Genomic DNA, 26,798 nt, shown 5'->3' with positions numbered 1-26,798 from the left:
TTTTGAAATTCAACATATTTTCGTGCGAAAATTAAGAATAAAATTAGTCGGAAAACTTTGGGTAAAAAAATATCTATTGTTAAACAGCGTAGCTTTTAACACGGTACCGATCTTTGTCGACTCTTGTATTGTTTTTCTTATTTTTATCAAGCTAGTTTCTCATCTTTGTATTTTTTGTATAAACAATTTTTTTCTCATAGGCAGTATTTTTATAGGTCTATTATTAACTTAAATCTAAAAAAAAATTAATTTAAATATTTAAATATGTAAAATTACTAAACAAATAACAACCCTTTCTATTCTTCTTTAAATCTAGACTTTTAGAATTCTCTTCCGTATTAAAAATAACTTATTATCACTTAAATATGGAGTTGACTTTAAACCATCGAAATTTAAAGAATAGAAAAAAAATATATATTTTTTTTTTTAGATTTTAAAAAGGGATTTTTTAAAGTAGACGTTTTAAAAGTTTGTTTATTTCACGATTAAAAAAGAGTGTATGCGTATTTTTACTCGACTGCCCAAAAAGAAGTGCAATGTTTTTAAGGTGTATGTATGTTCCACCATTGCAGCTCAACGGCCGAACCAGTTTAGATATTTGAACTTGCGTTGGAATCCTTACAGTACGGGGAGTGTCAAAGGCTATATAAATATGTATATATGTATGTTTAATTGTAACTAAAATGACAAAAAAAAAAAAAAAAAAAAAAAAACATATTTGCGATTCTAAATAGATAATTGGTAGTCTTTTCAGTATCGATTTATTTGTGTCGATAGTAGTTGCGTTTTAAGATCTGCTACGATATTGAATAAATCAATTACGATAATAAAATTTATTAATTTATTTTATAATTATTATTACTGTTGTTATTTATCGTTAAAAAATATTTAAGAAAAATTTCACGATGTTTTGTCGTGCGATATGTTCGATCGTTTAAGCATGTTCTTTCCTTTTGCTGTTACTTGTTGGTGTTGCTTCTTCTTAGTTATTGTTTATAAACATTTAAGAAAAAACAATTCATATGATTTTTTGACGAGGAATATTTCGATCTGTATGTTCTTTATCGCTAAATATTAACAAATAATAATCTCCTTCTTTTATTAATACGATTAAATTAACAAATAATAATAATAAGTAAATAAAAATATCGATATAAAATATAATTAAAAATAATCTACGGTTAGAAATTAAATAAGATAATCTGTAATTTAATTGACAACGAAGTGCTTTTGCGGGAGAGAGTCGTGGATGGACCCGTGTGCAGCCGCCCGGCGCACCATCATTGGTCCGCTCTGCGCCACAATTTTATCGCTAAATATTAGCTAACAATCCGTTTCTTTTATTAATAAAATTAATAATTTACACGACTGCCCAAAAAGGAGCGTAATGTGTTTAGGGTATATGTACGTGTGTTTGTTCCACCGTAGCGGTTCAACGGCCGAACCGACTTAGATGTATGACTCCGTTGGAATCCTTACGTTTCAGGGAGTGCCATAGGCTATATAAATATGTGTATATATATATATATATACATATGCATATTTATAAAAATATATTTAGTAGTGGAGATTTGCCGGTTGAAGCATAAAGTTCAACGATTTGAATTAATGAACTGTGAACTATGAGCCTCTGTCACTGTATTAGCTGGGTTTTAATTTTTTTTTTTTTTGTCTTCAGTCACTTGACTGGTTTGATGCAGCTCTCCAAGATTCCCTATCTAGTGCTAGTCGTTTCATTTCAGTATACCCTCTACATCCTACATCCCTAACAATTTGTTTTACATATTCCAAACGTGGCCTGCCTACACAATTTTTCCCTTCTACCTGTCCTTCCAAAATTAAAGCGACTATTCCAGGATGCCTTAGTATGTGGCCTATAAGTCTGTCTCTTCTTTTAACTATATTTTTCCAAATGCTTCTTTCTTCATCTATTTGCCGCAATACCTCCTCATTTGTCACTTTATCCACCCATCTGATTTTTAACATTCTCCTATAGCACCGCATTTCAAAAGCTTCTAACCTTTTCTTCTCAGATACTCCGATTGTCCAAGTTTCACTTCCATATAAAGCGACGCTCCAAACATACACTTTCAAAAATCTTTTCCTGACATTTAAATTAATTTTTGATGTAAACAACTTATATTTCTTACTGAAGGCTCGTTTAGCTTGTGCTATTCGGCATTTTATATCGCTCCTGCTTCGTCCATCTTTAGTAATTCTACTTCCCAAATAACAAAATTCTTCTACCTCCATAATCTTTTCTCCTCCTATTTTCACATTCAGCGGTCCATCTTTGTTATTTCTACTACATTTCATTACTTTTGTTTTGTTCTTGTTTATTTTCACGCGATAGTTCTTGCGTAGGACTTCATCTATGCCGTTCATTGTTTCTTCTAAATCCTTTTTATTCTCGGCTAGAATTACTATATCATCAGCAAATCGTAGCATCTTTATCTTTTCACCTTGTACTGTTACTCCGAATCTAAATTGTTCTTTAACATCATTAACTGCTAGTTCCATGTAAAGATTAAAAAGTAACGGAGATAGAGAACATCCTTGTCGGACTCCCTTTCTTATTATGGCTTCTTTCTTATGTTCTTCAATTGCTACTGTTGCTGTTTGGTTCCTGTACATGTTAGCAATTGTTCTTCTATCTCTGTATTTGAACCCTAATTTTTTTAAAATGCTGAACATTTTATTCCAGTCTACGTTATCGAATGCCTTTTCTAGGTCTATAAACGCCAACTATGTTGGTTTGTTTTTCTTTAATCTTCCTTCTACTATTAATCTGAGGCCTAAAATTGCTTCCCGTGTCCCTATACTTTTCCTGAAACCAAATTGGTCTTCTCCTAACACTTCCTCCACTCGCCTCTCAATTCTTCTGTATAGAATTCTAGTTAAGATTTTTGATGCATGACTAGTTAAACTAATTGTTCTGTATTCTTCACATTTATCTGCCCCTGATTTCTTTGGTATCATTACTATAACACTTTTTTTGAAGTCTGACGGAAATTCCCCTTTTTCATAAATATTACACACCAGTTTGTATAATCTATCAATCGCCTTTAATTAAATGATTCAAATCAATCGAACGAATAAAATTTAAAAAAATAATAGAATTAAATTTACGTTAAAATAAAATAGTATTACATAAATTTAAAAGATTTCCGTTTAATAATAATGGGCTTTCCGTGGGAACCGTATTAGGTGATGCGAGTACTTAATGCGAGGCTAGACCAATCATCACCATTAAGTGGTAACAAACAGGGTACCCCTTGGCGCTGTTTTGGTAGGTGCAGTGGGGTGCTCTTATAATATCTTTACAAACAATCGTTCGATTTTCGAAATTCCAACGGGGTATTTCCTAGTTAATGCAAAATCACGATGGAGCCAAACCGGAATAAAACAGCAACGTCTGTCAACAACGTTTGTTTTCATAATTATGTTTTTCAAATTTTAGTATTTACCTCTTGTTATTTTATAAAAGTGCCAGGACAAAAAAAAACTGTTGTCAGTAAAACTGTTTTTTTAGGAGTATTTAAAATATAAATAAAATAAAAACTGAAAAAAGTGAAACACAGGACAATAAAATTTAAATAGATAAAATCGATTTAAAATGAACACTTTAATAATAAAAAAAATATCCATTCGATTTGACATTACTTTTTTAAAGACACCAAATTAGGTAAGAAAATTATTTGTAGTTTTTTTCAACTTGATGTCAAATTCTAAAAATCAAAATTGAAGGTGAATTGAGTAGGCGTTAAGGTTAATGTAAAGATAAGTGTAACGTAAGGTGTAAGTGTAATGATGTAAGATGTAAGTGTAAGCGTAAAGGTGAATTAAGTAAGGGCTTCTCTTTCGAGTATGCTTTTCTTAAGTAGCCTCTTAAAACATTCCACTTAATTTTAAAATTATTAAATAGTAATTACTTAATAATGTATTACACAATGCCTGGTTATTGAAATCTGCTTCTTAATGACCACAGAGTTTCGACGTCATTGTATCGGATAAATTGACAAAACTTCTAGGGGATTGTAGACCAGAAGTATTTTTTGAGCCTTTTTATGAGTTTGTTTACGTATTAAAAGAATTGTATTAAAAGTAATAACATTTTAATCGTTAAAAAGTTGAAAATAAGAATCGCACAAAAATCTTTAACCGTTGGGCTTTCGTGATTAAGTATCATTCGAAAGGTTTTGAATTCGAAAGCCGATTAGTTTTGCATGTTATTTAAAAGCTAAAAACATTATGAACGTATTCCCATGCAGAAAAAATCCTTCCTGTCCTGAGAATAGTACAAGAATAAATTAACTAGTAGATGTCTGTCTACATAGCATTTTTTTTTTACTTTTACGTCATACTGTAAAATATAATTATGTCATAATGCGTAATAATCTCATTTTATTACAAAATAAACGTAAAAAGGATTAGTGTCGTTTTATAAATATGTATTATAAATAAGTTTTAAAAATAAAATATAATATTTTTTCAAACTTCATTTGAATTTTAACTTTTAGAAGTTTGCGGTAATTCACACCAAACTGAAAAAACTCTTCCGCAGTTCTGTACAAGAAGACCGACTTTTCGTTACTTTATTCTGTTTCCTATTAAAAAGTATCAACACATTCTATTTTTAAAAAACCCTTTGCTCAATAGATACCGCGGTTAAAGAAATGTCAACTTCCAACTTGCAGCATCAAAATGAACCACGCTTTTAACATGCTCTTCTCAATTTCTTTCGACCTTAAATTCAGCCGAACTCAGAAACCATTCAACCAAAATTTATCAAACATTTACATGCACAACTTCAGATACACTGCTATAGTGTATCTAAATTTCAATGAAATCAATGTAGTAGTTTTGGAGATATTCAAACCACAAATTTTATACACGATCGATTGTATATATACAAGGTGTGTGAGAAAAGTAATGAGACTGACTTTCTACTTACCAAATTTTTATTTTTTTCAAACAATATTATCCCCTTAAAAGTAGTTCCATTGGGCAACTATACACCGGCAGAGTCGTTGTTCCCACTCCTGGTAGCAGCGCTGGAAGGTTTCACCTGGTAGAGCTTTTAATCGGTCGGTCACAGTCTTTTGAATGTTCTCCAGAGTTCCAAAATGACGCCCTTTTAAGACACGTTTCAATTTCGGGAAAAGGAAAAAGTCACAAGAACTCAAATCAGGTGAATAGGGCGGTTGAGGAACCGTAAGAATGCGTTTTGAAGAAAAAAATTCCCTGATGGAAATGGCCGTGTGACACAGGGCATTGTCATGATGAAGCATCCACTTGTCTGCAATGTCTGTCTCACGCGAATCACTCTTTTCCTTAGCGTTTTAAGGACACCTTTGTAAAACAGTTGGTTGACAGTTCGTCCAGGAGAAACAAATTCTTTACGCACGATACCCTACCGTCAAAAAGGTAAATCAGCACGGATTTGATCTTTGATTTGCTCATTCGACATTTTTTCGGTCGAGGAAATGACGTGGTGTGTCACTCTTCGCTTTGCCGCTTTGTTTCAGGATCGTTCTCAAATATCCAGGATTCATCACCTGTGATCACACGATTGAAGAATTTTTGGTCGTTGTCAGTCCTCTCAAGAAGATCAACGCACTCGTTTCTTCGATTGTCCTTCTGTTCCGTTGTGAGCTTTTTCGGAAACGATTTCGCACACACCTTTCGGATGTCCAAATCGTCTGTCAAAATTTGATGTACGGTGAAAGCGTTTAAATTTAACTGTTCACTCATCATCCTTATTGTTAAACGACGGTCTGATCTCACAAGAACCCTCACACGCTCAACGTTTTCGTCAGATTTTAAAGTTGAAGGTCTCCCTGTTTAACTTTCCTGCTTCAACTGTTCAAAGGTCACACTCGCGGATTCCCCAAGTTTAACACAAAACCTGATTACACAACGTCCTGTAAATTCCGACTCTCCGTTTTCGTAACACAACAAAAAAAACAACCTTAATGATGACGCTGTCAGAAATAATGTGTTGGCTGAACGGAGTTGAAACTCATACTGAGCACGTGGAAGGGATGAACAAACCGGTCTAGCACAGACCGGTAGACACAGCGTTGCCAGATCGCTCGCAGTGTGACCAATCTCATTACTTTTTTCACACACCTCGTGTATATATATATATAAAGGAAACCCCAATTTAAGCGAATGGTATTTTCGCAATACTCATATCTCAAAACGTAATGAAAATCCATTTTCAACCCTCACTTCCACCATGCGACCGAAAGTAATACCGTAATTTTCTTAGAAAAGTCGGTAACAACTATGAACTTTAACTTGTCACAGACTTCTAAATATCGAGATTTAAACAATTGAAAAAGTATTATTATTTTTTTTGTTTTTAGTTTGCTTTTATTTTGTTATAGGTATTTCATTAACGAGTTTTATTTAAAATATGAATTTTGAGAAACTTATACGTTAATTAATTTTTTTTTGTTACTCTTAAAAATACGAAAAGGAATGTAGAACGACGTGAATAGATCATTACCAAGCGTGAGCTGGTTCTCTGAAACACGAGATTTTTTTTTAACTTTAGTACACGCGTACGTATACGTCATATGCTTGAAATTCTAATTTTCACATTATTTTTATAAGGAAAATCAGGTAGTTAATGAAAATTATCCGACTAATTTTATTAAAATATTTCTTGAAAATACTTTGAATATCAGAATAACATTAAGTTATGCTACGAATATAATAATGAAATAGTGACAGCAAAAAACAAAACAAAAAAATCTTAACCTTTTCTAACAAACCGTGTAATTTTCGTTACAGTCATCTTCTACCTATTTTATCGGTAAGAAACTTAGTAAGGGACTACCAGAGCAACTTTCCTCGAAAATATAAAAAAAAGTTATCGTCGAAATCGATTATTTAGAAATAAAAAAGCCTTGAAGGTATATCAAAAAGGCACATACATTAAACATACATAAAATCCAATTCATTTCGCCTTTTTTTTATTGAGTCGTTCAAAAATGAAGTACAGAAAAGTAAAAACTAATCGATAAGAAGCGCTACTAGTTTAACATAAAGTTTAAATAATGAGATAAAAAGATTTAAATTTACCCACTTATAAGGCATTTTCCATTTGCATACGATTAAAAATACTCAGAATTACGTAAACGAAGGAATATTAATTAATTTTTCATAAATTACACCTCCTACTTTAATCAAAGTACTTATTCACATGACTATAAATAGTCTGACAAAGTGACATGCTCTACTCAAATTTATGAGATAAATTAATTTGTTTAACGTAATATTTGTACTTTCCATGACGGTCTTCTTTAAATTATGTACGTATATTGCAATATAAATTAATTTAAGAAAATTACTTTTAAAACGCAATTATTTTTCTGTTTTAACGAAGACATTCCAATACGGTAGCATTACAGAATATAATTATTGCTATCAAGAGCAATATTTTAAGCTCATTTTTATATCTTCAAGCGTAAACTTAAAAATTTGTACCGTTTGCATTATACCATTACCGATGATTTTGAAGGTTAAATACTCGCTTCAAAGAAACCGTAAATGCTCTAGGGTTATCTTAATTTTATTCTTAAAAAAATTCTAGGGTGGTTTAATTTTATTCTTTTCTGTAAATCAGAATAATTTCATTTTATTATTTGAATTTTTCTAAAAAAAAATAAAAAATAAAAAGCTGAGGAAAATCTTAAAAAACTATATTTCAAATACTTCACAAATAATCCGACCTTACTCTTGAACCGCAAAAACGTTTAAAGATATTTCCTATTAAATACCTAATAACTAATCATTCCTCATTGACGTCGCCAAATTTGGTCGTTTTTAGAATAATATTAGTCAAAAATTTGTTTTTAAAAAAGTGATACATTCGTTTTTATACGAGGTGTTGAGAAAAGTAATGAGATTGGTAACACAGCGAGCGATCTGGCAACGCTGTGTCTACCGGTCTGTGCTAGACCGGTTTGTTCATCCCTGTCACATGCTCAGTATGAGTTTCGACTCCGTTCAGCCAACACATTATTTTTGACAGCGCCATCAGCGAAGTTGTGTTTTTGTTGTGTATTACGAAAATGGAACATCGGAATTTAGAGCAACATTGAGCAATCACGTTTTGCGTTAAACTTAGGGAATCCGCGAGTGTGACCTTTGAAAAGTTGAAACAGGCCTATGGGAAACACTGCTTGTCAAGAGCACAAGTTTTCCGCTGGTACAAATCATTTTTGGAAGGTCGAGAACACGTTGAAGATCAACTTCGCTCAGGGAGATCTTCAACTTCAAATCTGACGAAAACGTTGAGAGTGTGAGGGTTCTTGTGAAATTAGACCGTCGTTTAACGATAAGGATGATGTGTGAACAGTAGTTAAATTTTAAACACTTTCACCGTACATCAAATTTTGACAGACGATTTGGACATACGAAAGGTTTGTGCGAAATCGGTGCCAAAAAAACTTATAACGGAACAGAAGGACAATCGAAGAAACGTGTGCGTTGATCTTCTTGAGAGGACTGACAACGACCAAAAATTCTTCAATCGTGTGATCACAGGTGATGAATCCTGGATATTTGAGTACGATCCTGAAACAAAGCGACAAAGAGAAGAGTGGCACATTCCGTCATCTTCCCGACCGAAAAAATGTCGAATGAGCAAATCAAAGATCAAAACCGTGCAGATTTACTTTTTTGACAGTAGGGTATCGTGCGTAAAGAATTTGTTCCTCCAGGACGAGCTGTCAACCAAGTGTTTTATAAAGATGTCCTTAAAACGCTGAGGAAAAGAGTGAACGCGTGAGACAGACATTGCAGACAAGTGGATGCTTCATCATAAAAATGCCCTGTGTCACACGGCCATTTCCATCAGGAAATTCTTTACTTCAAAACGCATTCCCACGGTTCCTCAACCGCTCTATTCACCAGATTTGAGTTCTTGTGACTTTTCCTTTTCCCGAAATTAAAACGTGTATAAAAAGGGCGTCATTTTGGAACTCTGGAGAACATTCAAAAGACTGTGACCGACCGGTTAAAAGCTCTATTAGTTGAAACCTTCCAGCGCTGCTACCAGGAGTGGGAACAACAACTCCGCCGGTGTATAGTTACCCAATGGAACTTCTTTGATTATTGTTTATATATTGTTGATATATTGTTGATTATTGTTGTTTGGAAAAAATAAAAACTTTGGTAAGTAAAAAGTCAATCTCATTACTTTTCTCACACACCTCGTATAATTAATAAAAAAATAAATAATTAATTAGATATAATCGTTATTATGACAAGGGTTTATTCGGGAAAAAATCAGAGGGGAAATGTACAGTTACGATTGCGCTATAACGCGGAAAACTGATTTTATTTTGTATCGTTGTTTTTAAGATAATCCGCCAGTTATAATAATTTTCTTGCAAAAGTTACTCGAAATATTACGATTCGAAGTTTTCGTATAACACGAAATAATTAATACAATTTTTATTTACAAGTATTAATTCATCCGCTAAATAAAGGTTGCTGTACAAATTTTCTAATTTAGCTGATGAAAATAGGTTTTTTTTTTTTATTTGACCACTACAGATCTCGTTACAACTTTTATTTCGCCTCGTGTTTTTTTCTTTTTCGTATATTTTTTCATCATTTCAATATGCCGTTTCTTTCCTTCTTTCGACTACCGGTTCTTAAGTCATGTATTTTTTTTTGTTGCAGTTGTAAACTTTCCCATTTTTGGATTTATTTCCTAAATTTTCTCTATACTTTTCTTCTTCATAGATTTATCTTTCTCTCGACTTCTGAGATAAAAATTAATTCGGAGTTTCTGTTTTTAAAGATCTCGAATCTTTGTCGATCTGTTAATGTTTTCTTTTTATCAAATCGTAAAGTTTCCCGGTTTTTTGGTATTTTTCGGTATTATTTTTCAGGTTTCGTTCTCTTTTGTGGATCCTAATTTTTTTTTAAATAACTTTTTATATTTTTCTAATCGCCCTATTTCTTTATTACTGTTTAGGTTTCCGATGTCTTATGAATTTCTAATTTAATTACTACGTAACGTCTTATTTTTGCGTTTATTTGAAAGAAATATTTTTTTGTTATTTTGGAAAAAAATTTTTTTGTAATTCGAATCCTTTATCTTAATCATCGGTCCAAAAACGTATAAATTTAGCAAACACTAAGAAAAATTTGAGTAACCGGGTAGTAGCAGGCGTATTTTTATATTTTACTTTTGGGTGTTTCATACAGGGCAAAACTTTAGTTTTCTTGGATTTTTTTTTTTAAATAAGATTTTAATAATGAAATAAATTTTCACGTGAAAGTAGAAAGTTGACTGAGAAATAACTAACACCATCCCTGATTTCTTTCTTTTTATTAAGAAGAAAGTTATTGAACACCAAATTCATGGGCGATAAATATATATCTCGACTATTAAAAATATAATTAAATAATGTACCCTTCGTATTCACAGGAGCATATCGTATTTCAAATTATGAAATCTGTTTTAAATCTGGTTTTGAGCGTACTTTTATTCTACCTTTATGTTTCAAGTTAAACTAGTTAAATTAGAAAGAAAATAAAATATTTTTATAATGGATATTTTATTATACGATTAACGACCATCCGATTCTGTTTCATTCGACTTTGTCGTCGGTAGTCGTAACGTATTCTACGTTAATATACAAACGACAAAAATATTTATTTGTTAATTTATGTATACTTTACTAACGAAAAAATGAACCGATTAACCACGCATTATAGCTGTAGTAAGTATAATAGGGTGTCAATGATGTAAAAAATAAATGAAGGGTAAAAAATTGTTGAGGTGGCGTTCGCTTACACTGACGGTTAAATAATGTACTACAAAGGAATGTAATGTATCTGGTATGGCATTGACACAAAAAAGGAGAAACAAATCAGGAAAGCAAACATCAACGACGCAGTTTTATTAACATCAGGTATTTTATTTTAACTCGCTTTATTAATAACATTATAATCTCAGTTTTAAATGTATTTCAATCGTACGATATATATATATATATATTAAACAAGTAGAATATTGAAAATTAATAGAAAGTGAAAAATGAAAATAATACTTCTATTCTTCTTTAAAATTTGAAGTTTAGAATTCAGCATAATTTAAAAACAGCTTACTAACATTTATGTAAGTGCTGGCTTCATAAGTTGACATTTAGAGATCGGAAACTTTAATTTTAAGTAATTATGTTTTTGTCAGCGTAATATATCTTAAATTTATTTTGTATTTTAAGTTTGTAAAGATTTAAAATTTTAATAGGCTTCAAAGAAATTTCTACCGTATGATAAAAGCTGTTCCCAAAAACGCAAAGGCGAATAACTTCGCCTGTTGATGTAAGAAAAGGTATGCAGAAAAAAGACTGCTACGAAGAAAACTTTAAGGGTCTCTGAAATCCGGGAAAATATATTATTACTCTACCCTAAGTTTTCTAATTTTATCCTTGAATTTTCACCGAAAATGCTTTGAATATTTATTTATTTAGTCTCAGCGACTGCAGATCCATTCCCTCTTACAACGTATTGCAAATGAGAAATGAATCTTTGTGCTGTATGAAAAAATGTGTTTTATACTAATCCTAATTAGGAATCGAATCCAGAACCTCCCAGATGATAGCTGAAGAAGCTAAAGCGCTTCGCTGCGGTAATCGGTGGAGAATACGAGAATAATATCGATGTATACGTATCGTTACAATACAACAATTCGATACCTAAACGATAATGATGATAAAGAAAATGGAAAATATATTTCGATCTTTGAACATTGCAAGCTCTTTAAATGATAAACCGAATAGCGTTTAAGCGTTTAAAACTTAACTCGTGACGTTTTCAGACGCTTTTACGGCAACGGTGACCGGTGCACCTCTTTTCATACTGACGTCATTGACAAAAAAAAAAGATGACTACAAAAGATAAATCTTTACAGATGAGTATGAAAGCAGTAAACAAATAAAATTTATTGACCTCACCACCGCGCATACGCTTTCAAAATATCAGCGTTGAAATAACTTACAATCCGACCTCACATAAGTTATTTATTTTTATTAGTACTTTTCACAGACTATACAAGACATCCATGAAGGCCACAAGAAGAACTCACAATTATAAAACATCTACCGCACGTAAACCTATAATAGCACTCTCGCTGACACACTTCTACGTGAAAAAACCATGAAAATAAAAAACTATAAACAAAACAAAATATTCAAGCAGTACAGTACTAAGCTTACCTTAATTTTTCCCTTTTTCCCCACGGCCGCCGTCTTGGAATTTCCTTTTTTCGGAGGCCTTTTTGAAGTTAGCCTTTCCTTCTCAGTTTTTCCAAGCTAACCAAAACTAAGAACAGGGTCGGATCGTATCGTCAGTTGGTCCGTCATCTATCGCGCTCGGGAATTTGGATAAGTACTAATTTATTTTAATTTAAAACGTAATCGGTTGGAATAACTCTCGAACCCGATTACGAGGTCGGTATTATGACGCTCTAGCCGTCATTTTGCGTAGGTGGTCACTGCCACCTGTAGGAGAAGGCTAAAATTTGTTCTATATGAACGGTCTAATAGCTGAAGACATTAAAATCAATCGAATTAATTTCACAGCGTTCTCTCTTCGGTGCGACAGTCGGTGACATACTCAGATAGGTTACATTTAATTAATATTTGTTCAAATTATTGTTTGCGATAAGATAAAGGCGACAGTATTACCGATCTGTGAAATAATCAACATTTAAAATGTTGACGCTAAAAAAAAATGGTCAATAATTAGGTTAGGTTAGGTCGGTGAGGCAAAAAGGAATTTCAAGAAGCCGGTGGAAAAAAAGTAAAACTTTGATAGCGGGTACCGACTGCACGAGATGGGGAAGGAAAAATTACGGTAGTACGCCTGTTATTATACTAGGAAATAATCATATTAACAAAAACTAGGAAAAACAGATCGTAAATTAAAAAAAAAAAGTAGAACAATGCGTCTTCAGAACATTAGAGAATAGAAAACAATCACATATACACAGAAAACGATCACCGAATAATATCCCTCTCTCTTTTTCCTGTTTAGCCTCCGGTAACTACCGTTTAGATAATACTTCAGAGGATGATGTACGAGTGAAAATGAAGTCTTGTACATTCTTAGTTCGACTATTCCTGAGATGTGTGGTTAATTGAAACCCAACCACCAAAGAACACCGGTATCCATGATCTAGTATTCAAATCCGTGTAAAAATAACTGGCTTTACTAGGACTTGAACGCTGGAACTCTCGGCTTTCAAATCATCTGATTTGGGAAGACGCGTTCACCACTAGACCAACCCGGTGGGTTACCGAATAATATCCCTGGGATATATAAACCGAACTTTGACTGCACAAACTACAACGATCAAACAATATTCAGCTTAAAAATCTTAAACAATACATAAAGCCTTTAAACACTTTAAACCCTTAAATAAGGCTTAATATTTAAAATTAATAAAGCTTCAGGCTTAACATGTATTCAAATTCTCGTTTGCAATAAGATAACGGCGACAGTACTACCGATCTGTGAAATAATCGATTATTTAAAACATAATTAGGCTAAAAAAAAAAAATATTATAATTTATTAATAATTTTATTTAATTTTAGTGTTTAAGGCCTTAAAAACCCTTCTTAGCAATACATAGCCAACATTTTCCAACCGTCACATAAGTATACCAAAACATACAAGTATGACGTAAAGAATGAATAAACGATTAAGATCCAACAGAGTTTTCGACAACATTCTTGTCTGCTTCTAGAAATAGTCATCGTGAGCCGATGAAATGGTGAAAACAGCAGTACCGACTATAGAAAATGGGAAAGCGTAATATAATATGTTTTAAAACTACTTATTAAATCCTATTCGGTTTATAGTTTTAAAAATGTTACGATTTTAAATAATTTTTATCACCGATATGGCAAAAATATAACGTATCTTCAAATAAAATATGCAGTCCACTAAATATTTTGTCTAGGTAATCTTACACCAACTTATCAGGAAAAAATGACTAAGGAACCGCCACAGAAACTGCGTTAAAAAAAATCGTTGAAATTAAATACATGAGGTTGATATTAATTTTTTCTTTGAATTCGCTTAAAAAATTCGATTACTTACAATAAATCACAAATTAGTAGAACTTTATTAATTATGTAAAAAAATCATAAGCAAGTTATGTATTCTACGAAATCACGCGATTCTTGACAAAGGGTTCCCCTAACCTGAATACGGGTTATAAACCTTCATTCATATTTAAATTACATTCTTAAAGTTACATTTTTATTTAACTTTAATAATAAAGTTAAATTTTTATTTAACTTTAATAACTACTCATCGACACTCGTAGATACAAAGTGTCATCCTTGAACGGTTAATATGTTAACTAAATAAATAATTTATTTATCGAACACTAATACGATAAAATTCTTTTAAGTTTGCCGTATTACATAAGTATGTTAGATGTAATATTAATTAAATTCGATATACGTTACACGATTACAACGCATATACAATAAAAATCGAGTATAAATATAAAATTATTAAATATATTATTTATGACTTAAAATTAAAAGTTGAATTACTCGCATATAATTACAAAAAATAAAATCACATCATTTAACATATTTATGTCAGGGAACATATATAGTCCTCAACCGAATAAAATTAGTTTGGTAAAAAACAATTATTAAGCTGGTTTTTAAAAATTATTTAGTAGACAAAAATGAAATAGAAATAAGTAGCGAGTTGAATTTACAACCTGCCATATGAAAAAGGTAATTAACCGAAGGCAAATTAATTTCAAAAACGTTTTCAAAACTTCGAGGATTTTTAATAAGGAATATTATAAAGAACGTAGCTAATCCCTCGCATATTAATGTCCTTTTTCTTTTTCCTGTTTAGCCTCCGGTAATTACCTTTCAGATAATACTTCAGAGGATGAATGAGGTTGATATGTATGAGTGTAAATGAAGTGTAGCCTTGTACAGTCTCAGTTCGACCGTTCCTGAGATGTGTGGTTAATTGAAACCCAACCGCCAAAGAACACCGGTATCCACGATCTAGTATTCAAATCCGTATAAAAGAAACTGCCTTTACAAGGGCAGTTAGAACTGGACTAGGACTTGAACGCTAGAACTCTCGACTTCCAAATCACCTGAATTGGGAAGACGCGTTCACCACTAGACCAAACCGGTGGATTACATATTAATGTTCTAATAAAAGTTAACATTAGAATAGTTGTTTACACCGTTGTGAGCGTTGTTTCTTGACGAAATCATACTGATCGGCACTGCAGTACACGCAAGAGAAACTGCAGATTCGGCGAGATGATAACGGTCTCAGAATTAGCCGAATGAAAATAAAATAATTGAGTATCGGAATAGAACCGGGTGGAGATTATACCCTTTCAAATAAAGAGGAATCTATGAGAACGGAAAAGTTCATGAACCTCGGTTTGACGGTGAATTAAAACGGATTTTTGGAAATACATATGAATAGTACGATGCAATCGGATCGTAATAATTTGAGGAAAGTGTCCGGGATATTTTGTGACGGAAGAATTAAGGGCAAGATCGGGATAAATGCGGATTAACAAAATTTATGAAAATAAATCGGTCGTGAAAACAAACAAGAATGTTGCGATGCCGCAAAAAACTGGGAAGGATAACTTCAGAACTACGCTAATTAGGAATAAAACAACAAAATTAGTTGAAGTATAAAAGAAATTGTGAGAAGAATTTCGAAGCAGTTTAATTACGTAATTACAGAAAAGAGGAATAAGTCTATAAAGGAGTGATGGATTATTGAGAGGGGGAGAAGGAGTAGAAGAAAGAAAAGGCGTAACGCGTAGAAAAGAATTTTGAAAAAAATTAGAATATCGGAAAGGTTGTTTATGAGAAAAAAATACTGCCATGATTCAGTAATCTCTTGAAGGTCGGAAAAAATAATTAGAACTGAAATTATTTTCATCGATTTAGTTTATAGCATAAGCTAATTTTTTTGTTCTTGTTGCTTTCTATGTTACCTTTTTTACTTTTTGTTTTTCAATATCTACTTCGAAATATTTCCATAAAAAAAACAGAAATTTATTTTAAAAGTTACTCTGATGATAACCTATTCATATTCGATAAAACAAAAATAATTTTAACGTTCGTTAAAATTATATTTTTAATCTTTTATCGCGATTATTTATAATAAAAAAATCTGATGCAGACACGACATTAATTCATATGTACATTTTAACTTATTTAAACTTATTTCATTTGAAAGTGAGATACAATCCTCCAATTCTTTAATAAAGTGGACAGTTACGCAATTGTTAAAATATTAGTTTTTATTAACGTCAAATATTTATACAATTATTAATTCAACAATCTTACATGAAATTTTAGGATAGAGTAAAAGTCCCTTTATTACTATTATTACTAGATCAGTATTATTCGTATTTTCATGAGTAAACAAAAGTTGATCAACAAAAGTTTCAGATTTCTGGTGTGTCGCATAAATACGAGTTAATAATAATTAAACTATTCCGTTTAGTGAATTCCTGTATACCGGTTACAAACGTTAATTTCGACCTTACGGTGAAAAATATTCGGTTTTTATTATTGGATTATTTGGTGAATAATCAAAAATGAAAACGAAACAATCATAAGAAAAAGAAAGATAACATGAAAAAATATATTTCAAAAAAACAAGATGATTATGAAGAGGAAGAAAATGTTAAGAACAAGGAAGAATAAAAAGATTAAGAGAGGATGATAAATATAAAGAAAGAGAAAATTTGAAAACTAGAGAACGTGTACACAAATTAAGATCAGAAGAATTATATCAAATCAAAGAGCGATTAAATGATCGGCAACAAAATAAAAATAAATGAAATGATGGTAAACTCCTACTTGGGAGATTACTGTTCGACAATATCAGAGGAGTAATGAACTAAAATATAAGAATTTTTTGCAATTTATTAAAAATCGGGCATGTATGCCTCAGTATGCATGTTGTTCTTGTGAGGGTCTATTTTACTGTCATTCTATAGTTAACTTTAATGTAGATAAAATTAAACAGATATTCCAGAATAATTAAAGAGAAATTAAACTTGAAAATCCAAAAATAATAAAATTCTAAATTATAATTTCCAATTAATATTAAATAATCAGATGTTTTACTAAATCTATTACGTACAAATGTATGTAATAATGCCTATTAAATTACATAATACACAGTTTTAAAAGTAAATAAAATTTTATTTCACTAAACTTCTGACTTTTTCTTTTTTTTTATTGTTATTATTGAATAATCATTTATTGTCAAATTTTTTTGCAATCGGAGGTTAATAATTATTAATAAATCAATATATTTAAATTAAAAAAAAGAAAATGGATGAAGTCTGATTCGAACCGATGTGCCTTCCCTTGTAAGATCCAAATATTTCATTAATTAAACATTCATTTGGGTATACTCTGTAACCAATGGAAATAAGTACTACTTATTATATATCGTTGAAAAGCTCTCAATGAGGGCTTATTGCTGCAGTTAAAAAAGTCCAAAATCCAATTTTTTTTGATTTTGGGCTTTTTTGGACACTTTTGATTCAGTCGAACCACTTGTGCTTTTTGAGTTATTCGAGATATGTACGTATCTCGTACCAGAAGTCACGTCGAAACTAGTTAAAATGGATTCAGGGATTGTGAAAATGGATATTTCCGTTAAATCTGATAACGAAATTTTTCGCGATCACAATACTTTCTTAACTTCGTACAAGGAAGTAAAAAAATGATTATAAATGGTATATTTCTACCATTTATAGTTATTTTTCATTCGAAATACTGTTGCGAGATCGTATAATATAATAATTTTTGAAAGATAGTTTTAAAATTTCAACAACAAATAAATTTTAAACAATTTTGTTCGATACTTACTATTTATTTTTATTTCCTTCATTATCGATCGTTAGAATGACCGAGTTTAATAACACTATTTCTTGAAAACCGGTGAAAACGTTCTAGATTTACAGAAACAAAAAAACACACACACATACAATCAAATAAACCATCCGAACGCATTATCCTTCTCTTGTAATAGTAAAAAAATGTCCTTTATCGGGTAAGAAATACGAGTAAAGCACGTGTTCTCGATAAACATTTCTTTCTCGGTTGAAAGTTTAATTTTTTCCTTTATAATTTCTGCCCCTATCTTTTTTATACTGCGATGAGTACATAACATCTCAGGATACAAGTCACTAATTTATCGTTTTCTCTGAGAGTATCGATCCTTATTACATAATTAGGCAATCACTTACACGACTGCGTATCGCTTAGACCGATGGAAAATCTCTAATGAGGAATATACTTTTGGCTCATCGATAAAGGCAATGGAAAACGATTTCACTTTACCCTAATTCACCCGGCATAGGCGGCACGTTATTCTTTAAAATGGCTATCCTGTATCGTCGGGAGTGATTTTTATCTCTTATCAGATCGTTTACAATCTTTCGGTCAAATAAACCAACACAATAAAAATGTATTTTGAGTAAGTTTAGATGAAGAGTCTTCTATTATCGGGTTCGCTAAAACTAAATTGCTTGTTAAATAGCGAAGCAGTACAAAACAAAAATTTCTTGGTACGTTGAGTTGAACGTAAATCTGGTAATAGAAAAAAGTTTTTCCGTAAAATTGTACACTTATTCGGTTAAAATTAAAAGTTTTATTCGGTTTAAATAATTAAAATAAAGCGCTGCTTTTAAGTACAAGTACTTAGATTTATTACATATTTTTAAGAGAATAAGAAAAAGATTTAACAATAAAATAATCTTTCGATAATATTTACGAAGTTATTAATAATTTTATCACCATCCTAAAGACAAAATCAACGCGTTCGCTTTTCCGAACTGTAGGACACGAGATTCAAAAATATTCTCTTTCGACGTGAAAGTTAACTTTTAAATGTAGTAATCGACACGATTTATAACCGTAAAGTCCACTGTTGAACAATTTTTCTTTAGTTATGCCGGTATTGATAAATAGATAACCTACATTAGCGCTTTACATTCCCGGCTGTTTTAACAGAGCCTATGTAACAAGGAGAAAGTATCGCTTTAGGTAATAAAAATAACCCCCGTTGAATTCTTGAACTTCTCAACTTTGAAATCCCTTGAAACCAAAATAAACAAATTTCTGACACAAGATTTTGTTCGTACTCTGGCCTTTAACGGACTCAACATCTCGGGAATGATTTAATTTTTCGATCGTTAAATATGGTCCGGTATTTTATATTTTTTAAATGATTTTCGTTTTACGTTTTTATAAAAAAAGAAAAAAAAATCCGATGAGGTAACGCATCTACGATAGATTCTACGACCTTCTAATTGTAGAGGACTTGATACCCGGCACAAAAGAGATACGATCGTTTAAAAAAAAGAAACCTGGCTTACTAAAGAAATTAACGAAAGAAAAAGTTTTATTTGCTTCTTCACAGAGTCGAATTTACTGTTGATAATCTGCATACCAAACCCTTCTAAATATAGATAATATTTAATTAAACAAAATGACACTCATTTTTTTTTAAATCGATATAACGGGCACTACCACTCTCAGAGAAAATTACTCTTGATTAGTTCCTCGTGAACTTGGTTTTATACATACATACATATATATATATATATATATATATATATATATATATATATATATAGGAAAGTATTAGGAAATTACTACACTTTGCGGTTTGTTTTTTTTAATTTCATGAAAATATATACATCGTTGGAAATAATAAGATTAAAACTTCAAAAAACTCGTGAATTGCCAAAAAATCTGAAAGTTATAAAATTTAAAAAGTTGTACGGCGGAAAATGTTTAAATTTTAACACGGTTTTGGAAGGTTAATTAATTGTTATTATGTATTTTTTTAACGGCTCAAATTACCGGTTCTTATAACATTTTACGATTTCTTACTGGTAATTACACGGTTCGGTTTGTGTGAATTTTTTATCGATTTGATCGATAATAATCTAGGCTTTTATATTATTTATTATCTTTAGGAACAAATAAATTAATAAATAAGAGTGTAAAAATAATTTTCAGCTTTATAATTAAGATAAACAAACGTTCGTTAAAATAAATATCTAAGAAGTTAAGTAACATAGTCGCCCGTTTTTATTTAATTAATTATATACGTTACATGTTTATGTTAAAATAATTCTTTTATGAACGTTAATATAATATGAAATATTTCAATAAATTCTAAAATAATAAAAAAGAAAATGAAACGATACGGTCAGTAAATAATAATGTAGAACGCTAAAAAACACGTATTAAAAAACAATTCCTGTCGAAAAAATTTCAAAACCGACGAGGTAGTTAACTGTTGTTTGTAGTAAGTATACTTTCATAGTTTATTTTTTACACATCAAAATATTTACACTACTTGTTAAAAGAAAAGAAAAAGTTATTTATTAAAGTTATACATATAACTTAACCGATTTACTAATCGTTATCCAAAATAAAAGTATTTATATATATATATAATCATACCTGCATATCTTTCTTGACGAGAAATCCTTTGCCTTCGATATCGGCTCTCTGGAAGACGCGGTGCGCCTCCTCCTCCATGTTGAGTGGCTCGGCGCGAACTGATGGTGAACGTCATTCAACTGTTTCAAGCGGTGCGGTTTGACAATTCGTAACTAGCTAGGTGTTATGACGTGTGAGAACTGACATCGACCTGTTGTTGCTATAACCGTGCGATCGCTTAATTTTCTCATTAGTGAGAACTGTGCTATGCATATTCGCTACTAGATTTTTTTTTTTTTTTTATTTATAATTTCAACCATTCATTGGTTCTTCGACTTGACTTACTACACTTTTTCTTTTAAGTTTAGATCTACATTGTCTAATTTCATTCACATTAAAATAGTACGTAGTTCATTTTATACGGATTAACTCTTCCATTCATCTTTTGTATTGCTACTTACTCTCACTCCCAGCTGAATCCTAATTTTCCTTTCTCTCCCACTATCTCTCTTTCTCTCTCTCTTTTCTCACTCTCGCGCTCATTCTAAGCCTATTTCTCTTTAAAAAAAAAAAACATATTCTACGATAAACAACATTTTATTAATAACACCATTACTATTAATTAATATTTCAAATTTAATTTATTATCAAATTTAAATAAAAAGATCACCGATCAGTTATTCTTTCTTCAAGAGATATTAGTAAGTTTAGCTGTACCTGGAATGCCGTTCACGAATATGCAGATGTGCACCGAAAAATAAATTTACGAGGTGGAAAACGTCATCAACAAAAACCGGCTTTTCCTCGTATCCGATCGACTAGCTTCATTATGCTCCTTTCGCTCCGATATCGAGGAATTCGATAACCTCTAGACGGTTTACCTGAAAGTTCGCAATAGGATAGATGCTTGTCATTCCAGGTCGTTAGCGTCATTTGTGAAGGTTGTGCTTTGATCGGGCCGTGCGACTTCTTAATGTGTTCATTGTTTTCATCGACCGTAGCCGAGGTGGTTACCACGAGAAAGCGACTCCATCTACGGTGTTAAGGCTGTGTTCCGTATTCGGTGTAATTTGGCTTCCGCTGGTTCGAGTAGTTCTTCCACTGTTCTCGTGATATTGTGCCTCGATTTTAGCCGATATTTCTCTAGCTCTCGGTAATGGAATGGAATGCAAAGTTGGCAGGAGTCTATTACTCCCTACTCCATCGCAGAACCTGGACAGAGTCCCTTGCCGCTGGATATTTCTATTCGGGCTTGTTTTTAAAAGGGTTATTTTTAATCTCGGATCTAATTTTTCAATTTTTGTATATTATTATTATAGTGAATTTAAGACGGATTTAATTGCATTCCAATTCCGTTGTTATACCAGCGTTATCGAACCCATTTTACGGGCCGACCGCGGAAGGCTAGGCTTATAAAGCCTGTCCTTCCGACGTAATTCCCCTTCAGACCGTCCACTGAAGTCCTTTCGGTGCTAACTCTTTAATAGGCTAGCAGGAATACGCCACAACGGGACACTAGCTTTAAGGAGGGAGCAATGCGTCCCCTTTTCCGGAGGAGTCGCTATTGCTGGGTTATTTGTCTTAATGTAAGTTTGAATTAGGAGAGGTTGTGTAGAAGCTCTTCATCCGCTTCTGGTATGGCTACCTCTCGGTAACCGCAGAGTAGGTGCAAAGCGTCGTTAATCGCTTTTACTTTCTCCTTTTTAGATACTAATTTAAGTCGAACTGTCGGTGAGGCGATTCCGCCTAGTTAGTTCTGTAATTAGCCTTAGTTCGTATAGGTCTGTTGTCGGGCCTACGCCCAACGCCTGTAGAAACTCGTCGGAGATCCTGTTTTCAGTCGGCAAGCTTTATTCACGGACACACACACTTTATTAGCATGCACCGAGCGGCTGCAGACAGAGTACGCTTATTCTTGTGCAAAGTAATATAGGGGCAGTGCGGACGTTCTCAGGATGTGTGGTTTAGAGCCCCGTTTTCTGCCTGTCAGATTACGAATTATTTTGTTATCGCCGCAACTCTCATTTTGGTCGCTCCGTAATGCCGTTTGCGGTAGGTACTTGGTTGGTAGGAATACGCCCAGATAATCGGGACGTTCTGAGCGTTTCAGTGTTGCGTTGCCCCAGCAGATTTTTAGTTGTCATTTTGTCTCGCGATTTCGGAAATTGAACGAGCAAGTCTCTGTTTTTGACGGATTTGGCTTCAAACGTTTAGCCTTACAGTATTTGTTGAGTTTCTCTGTCGCTCGGTTTAGTATGTGCACTTCTTCAAATGTTTCTTGTCGGGCTATTAGCGCGAGATCGTTTGCACACAGGAAGTGATGAGTGTGTTCTCCTATCGGTCGGTCGTCGGTGTAGATGTTAAAAAAAACTGTCGGTGCAGTACTTTGCTCTACGGTAATTCATTCTGGTGTCGTCTGCAATCGCTATCCTTGTCATCTAGTGTTACGTATAACCGCTGACTTTTCAATAACACGATCTTTATTTCTGTGAAAATGTAATCCTTTGTTAGCTCGTACACTTTATATCGGAGCGTACAACGACACGCATTATCAAAGGCTATCGTGAGGTCTACAAATACGGCTCCGGTAACTTTTAGCTTTTCAAATCCGATTTCAATATGCTGCGTCAAGTCAATATTTGGTCCTTCCAGGACTTTCCTGGTCTGAAGCCGACCTGTTGCCTAATTAGGCACGCATAGATCCTGTCAACCGAGCGATTACGAACGACTCGTTTGAAAATCACGTAAAGATGACACATCAGGGAGACTGGATGGTAGTTTTTTTTGAGTAGTTTGGATCTTGCCTGATTTTTGCAAAGCTGTGACATATATTTGTCGCCAGTCTGGGTATCTTCAAGGTTTCAATACAGCCGTTATACATTTTCTAGATCCAAGTTTTGCCTTAGGGCGAAGTGTTGATCGGCTTTACCTACATGTTATCTACGCCAGAGGCTTTCCTGTTTTTGACTGTTCAGACTGCGGCAGTTATCTCGTCGTTAGTGATCGGATAGAAAAGTTTTCGTCTTCTCTGTGGTGAATCGTTATTTATGTTTGCGTTGATGGCCCTCTGACTGCATACTATCGACCTATACTGAATATGAGGAATGAGTCTGTTACCCGCTTGAAGCGTAGTTGTGAGATGCGTTCTGATAGGAAGATGTTGTCTGGGTTATAACCGCGCTTCCATCCTGATCCCCTAGGGGTAGGCACCCTTCAACCACCCCTTCCGTAACTAGCCTTCATGGGCTTTAACAGAGGTTATCTTATAAACCTCGGCATATGACATCTCTCAGTCGCCTCGGCCCAGGATGCCACCGATGCGAATGCCACAAGCAACATTCCCATCGGTGTACTACTAACTAAAAATAACAAAACATATCTCTAGTCTCAAGCGAGACTGAAAACTATATTTGTCGAAGGAACTGAATTAACTACCTATCCGAAAGGTAAAGTGAATTCACATGCGACACAAACGCGGAAAAACACCAAAACAAAAACACGAAAATAAGACTAATAACAAAACAACCAAAATCGATATAACACTAACAAAAAAAAAAAAAAAAAAAACACCAACAAGAAATCGTAACAAAACAAAGTACGCAGGAACAAGACTAAGCAGCAACCTAGATTCTCTCGGCAATCCGTTTCCTAGCCAAATAGTGCAGAAATTCTGCAACCACTGACCATTCAGCCCGGTTCTTCCAGTTTTGGCTGATATCAAGCGTTGCTCTGACGGTATCCAGTCGACAGATTACTGCGGTGCGCTCCAGATCGTATTTGGCGCACTCATACAACACATGGAAGGCATCGTTCTACACTCCACAGTGCGGGTATAGACCCGAATCCATCAGGCCAAACCCAGTCAGTCTACCCCTGAAGGCCCCGAGACCGGTAAGAAACTGAGTTACGTAATTGTTAGAGGAAACCCAAGAGACGCCTCGCAAGCTTCTAATGTCTGAGAAGAGATCGTGCGTATATCGTTCACCAATAGCCTCGTCCACTTATTATTAGGTGTCCAGTTTTGAACACCTAACAATCCCATTCCGAGACGCCACCCGCCCGGAGGGCCTAGCTGTGGAAGCGTGTCGCAGGTACGCCCTGCAGCTAGTATTTTAAATAAGTTGGTGGAAAGATTCTTTGATTGATTTAGTAATTAATTAAAAACGGCAAGAAAGCACAATAAGGCCCTTGAGCCTCGTAAGCCGAAGTCTTGTTGTGTTGTCCTATTTTTTGAGGTGGATATCGTTATTTTTTTAAAGAATAGTTTATATTTTTAGCAAAGATTGCACATTCCTAAATATAAAATATGGATAAGTAAAATTTAAATTTTCTAAATATTCTTCTACGTAGTAAAGGACATCCCAACCCCGCAGGGGAAAGACACATAAAAAATATAAAATGCAATCCCATCAAATACAATCAAATTACAAACAAATTTTGCCTTCACGTAGGCCTCAACGGACATCTTCACACCCAACCTAACAGGATTCCCTCAAACTAACTGACCGAAACCGCGTAAGCGCGAACCCCGCGCTTAGTCCAGATTTGATAGCACTGTTCGTGAGTGTGAATGCCTCAGAAAACGAACGAGTTGAAAGTTAAATCAGTGCTACAATCATACAGTTCAAAATTATGTTTTACGCAATGTAGAAATTCAGAACTACACCCAAATAAGTCGATCAATTTAGATCACCTAACAAGGGGAACGTAACCTCATTCCGGTCCGCGCAGGAGCCGGGAACAAACCCCGCACCCCCACCCGGTCCGATCATGAAGACTCGCGCGTCATTACCAGGACCGTCACCGGCGGAACGAAGCCACGCCCACGGTCGCAAGGGCTACCATACCTCTACCTCGGAAGCGCGGCCAGTCCCACCAGCGGGAGCCCCGAATCGAATTAAAAACAACACCACGGTTATCCGTGGCAGATGCCAATGCGCCTACGTCCAACCAATCCAATGCCTTGGCCGGAACCCTAGCCACCCGGGATCCTACCACGATCAAATACTGCGATTAAACTCGCTCTGCGGACCTACACACCGCAAGGGCGCGAAGAAAACCAGCCACTATAGTCCACTCCTCGTGAATCATCTCCAGTTAATACGGAGATCCAGAAGGAATGTATTCTGCCAAGTTCCCTAACAGCTCGTGAACGTTCGACTTCATATCGGGGACAGACGTAGAGGACGTGGTTCACTTTATCATCAATCCCACAGTCCGGGCATTGGCTCGAATCCACCAAACGAAACATAGCCAAACTCGCCCGAAAGGCACCATACCCTGAGAGAAACTGTGTGATATACCGATTGGGGGAAATATAAAATACGGATAAGTAACATTTAAATCTTCTTAATATTCTTCTACAACCCACCGGGTTGGTCTAGTGGTAAATGCGTCTTCCCAAATCAGCCCATTTGGAAGTCGAGAGTTCCAGCGTTCAAGTCCGAGTAAAGTCAGTTATTTTTACTCGGATTTGAATACTAGATCGTGGATACCGGTGTTCTCTGGTGGTTGGGTTTCAATTAACATACATCTCAGGAATGGTCCAACCGAGACTTTATAAGACTACACTTCATTTACACTTACACATATCATCCACATTCATCCTCTGAAGTATTATCTGAACGGTAATTACCGGAGGCTAAACAGGAAAAAGAAAAAAGTATTCTACACGATTCATAGTCAAGGACACAATAATTTAACAGCCCGTTTTTATATCTTAACATCAACTGATTTACAGCCAGCAAGCTAACCACTACACTGACAGGCCAGCAGTAATTTGTTGCACAATAGATCTTTTCTGTAGAGATTGTATTTTGAATAAATTGAAAATATTTTGAAATAAATTAAAATTTTGAACTAATTGTCGCCGTTTAACTGACATTATTTTCCTGATCTAGAGCTTTTTTTTACTTATCTTTTGTTTACAGTGGACAAACAATTTTACAATTTACATGTAATTATGCATTAATGTAATTTTACATTGTACATGTAATTAAAACATCTTTTTGATCGATAATATCATGTAAGTAACGACTTTAAAAAAAGGCATTTTTTAACAAAATCTTCAAAAGAACTGTAATTAGCAAAAGGTTTCGCATTTACGTTTAACAAACGACGTAACTTTAATTAAATTTTTAAATAATTATAATCTATGTTACAGAAGTTTATTTTTTCTTTTAATTTTGAACATGATTAATTGGCTGCTGATAACGTCCTTGTGCAATGTTCCGTATGAGAGGTGATATACCACAAAATAAGTATATGCA

General features: G+C 33.6%; 1 protein-coding gene across 1 annotated transcript in view; it reads right to left on the bottom strand.

Annotated features, from left to right (window-relative positions):
- Positions 1–20,672, bottom strand: part of LOC142322478 (EF-hand calcium-binding domain-containing protein 4A-like) — a 159,567-nt gene extending 138,895 nt beyond the window's left edge. Inside the window, exon 1 of the mRNA XM_075361601.1 lies at positions 20,551–20,672. Within this exon, the coding sequence (XP_075217716.1) occupies positions 20,551–20,628 (78 nt within the window). The 5' untranslated portion in view covers positions 20,629–20,672. The remainder of the gene's footprint in view (positions 1–20,550) is intronic.
- Positions 20,673–26,798: the final 6,126 nt, after the last annotated feature.

The sequence above is a fragment of the Lycorma delicatula genome, chromosome 3, assembly GCF_047948215.1.
Source record: "Lycorma delicatula isolate Av1 chromosome 3, ASM4794821v1, whole genome shotgun sequence".
Taxonomy (NCBI): Eukaryota; Metazoa; Arthropoda; class Insecta; order Hemiptera; family Fulgoridae; genus Lycorma; species Lycorma delicatula.
Note: the sequence above shows the minus strand (reverse complement) of the source record. Positions and strands in the feature narration are given on the sequence as shown.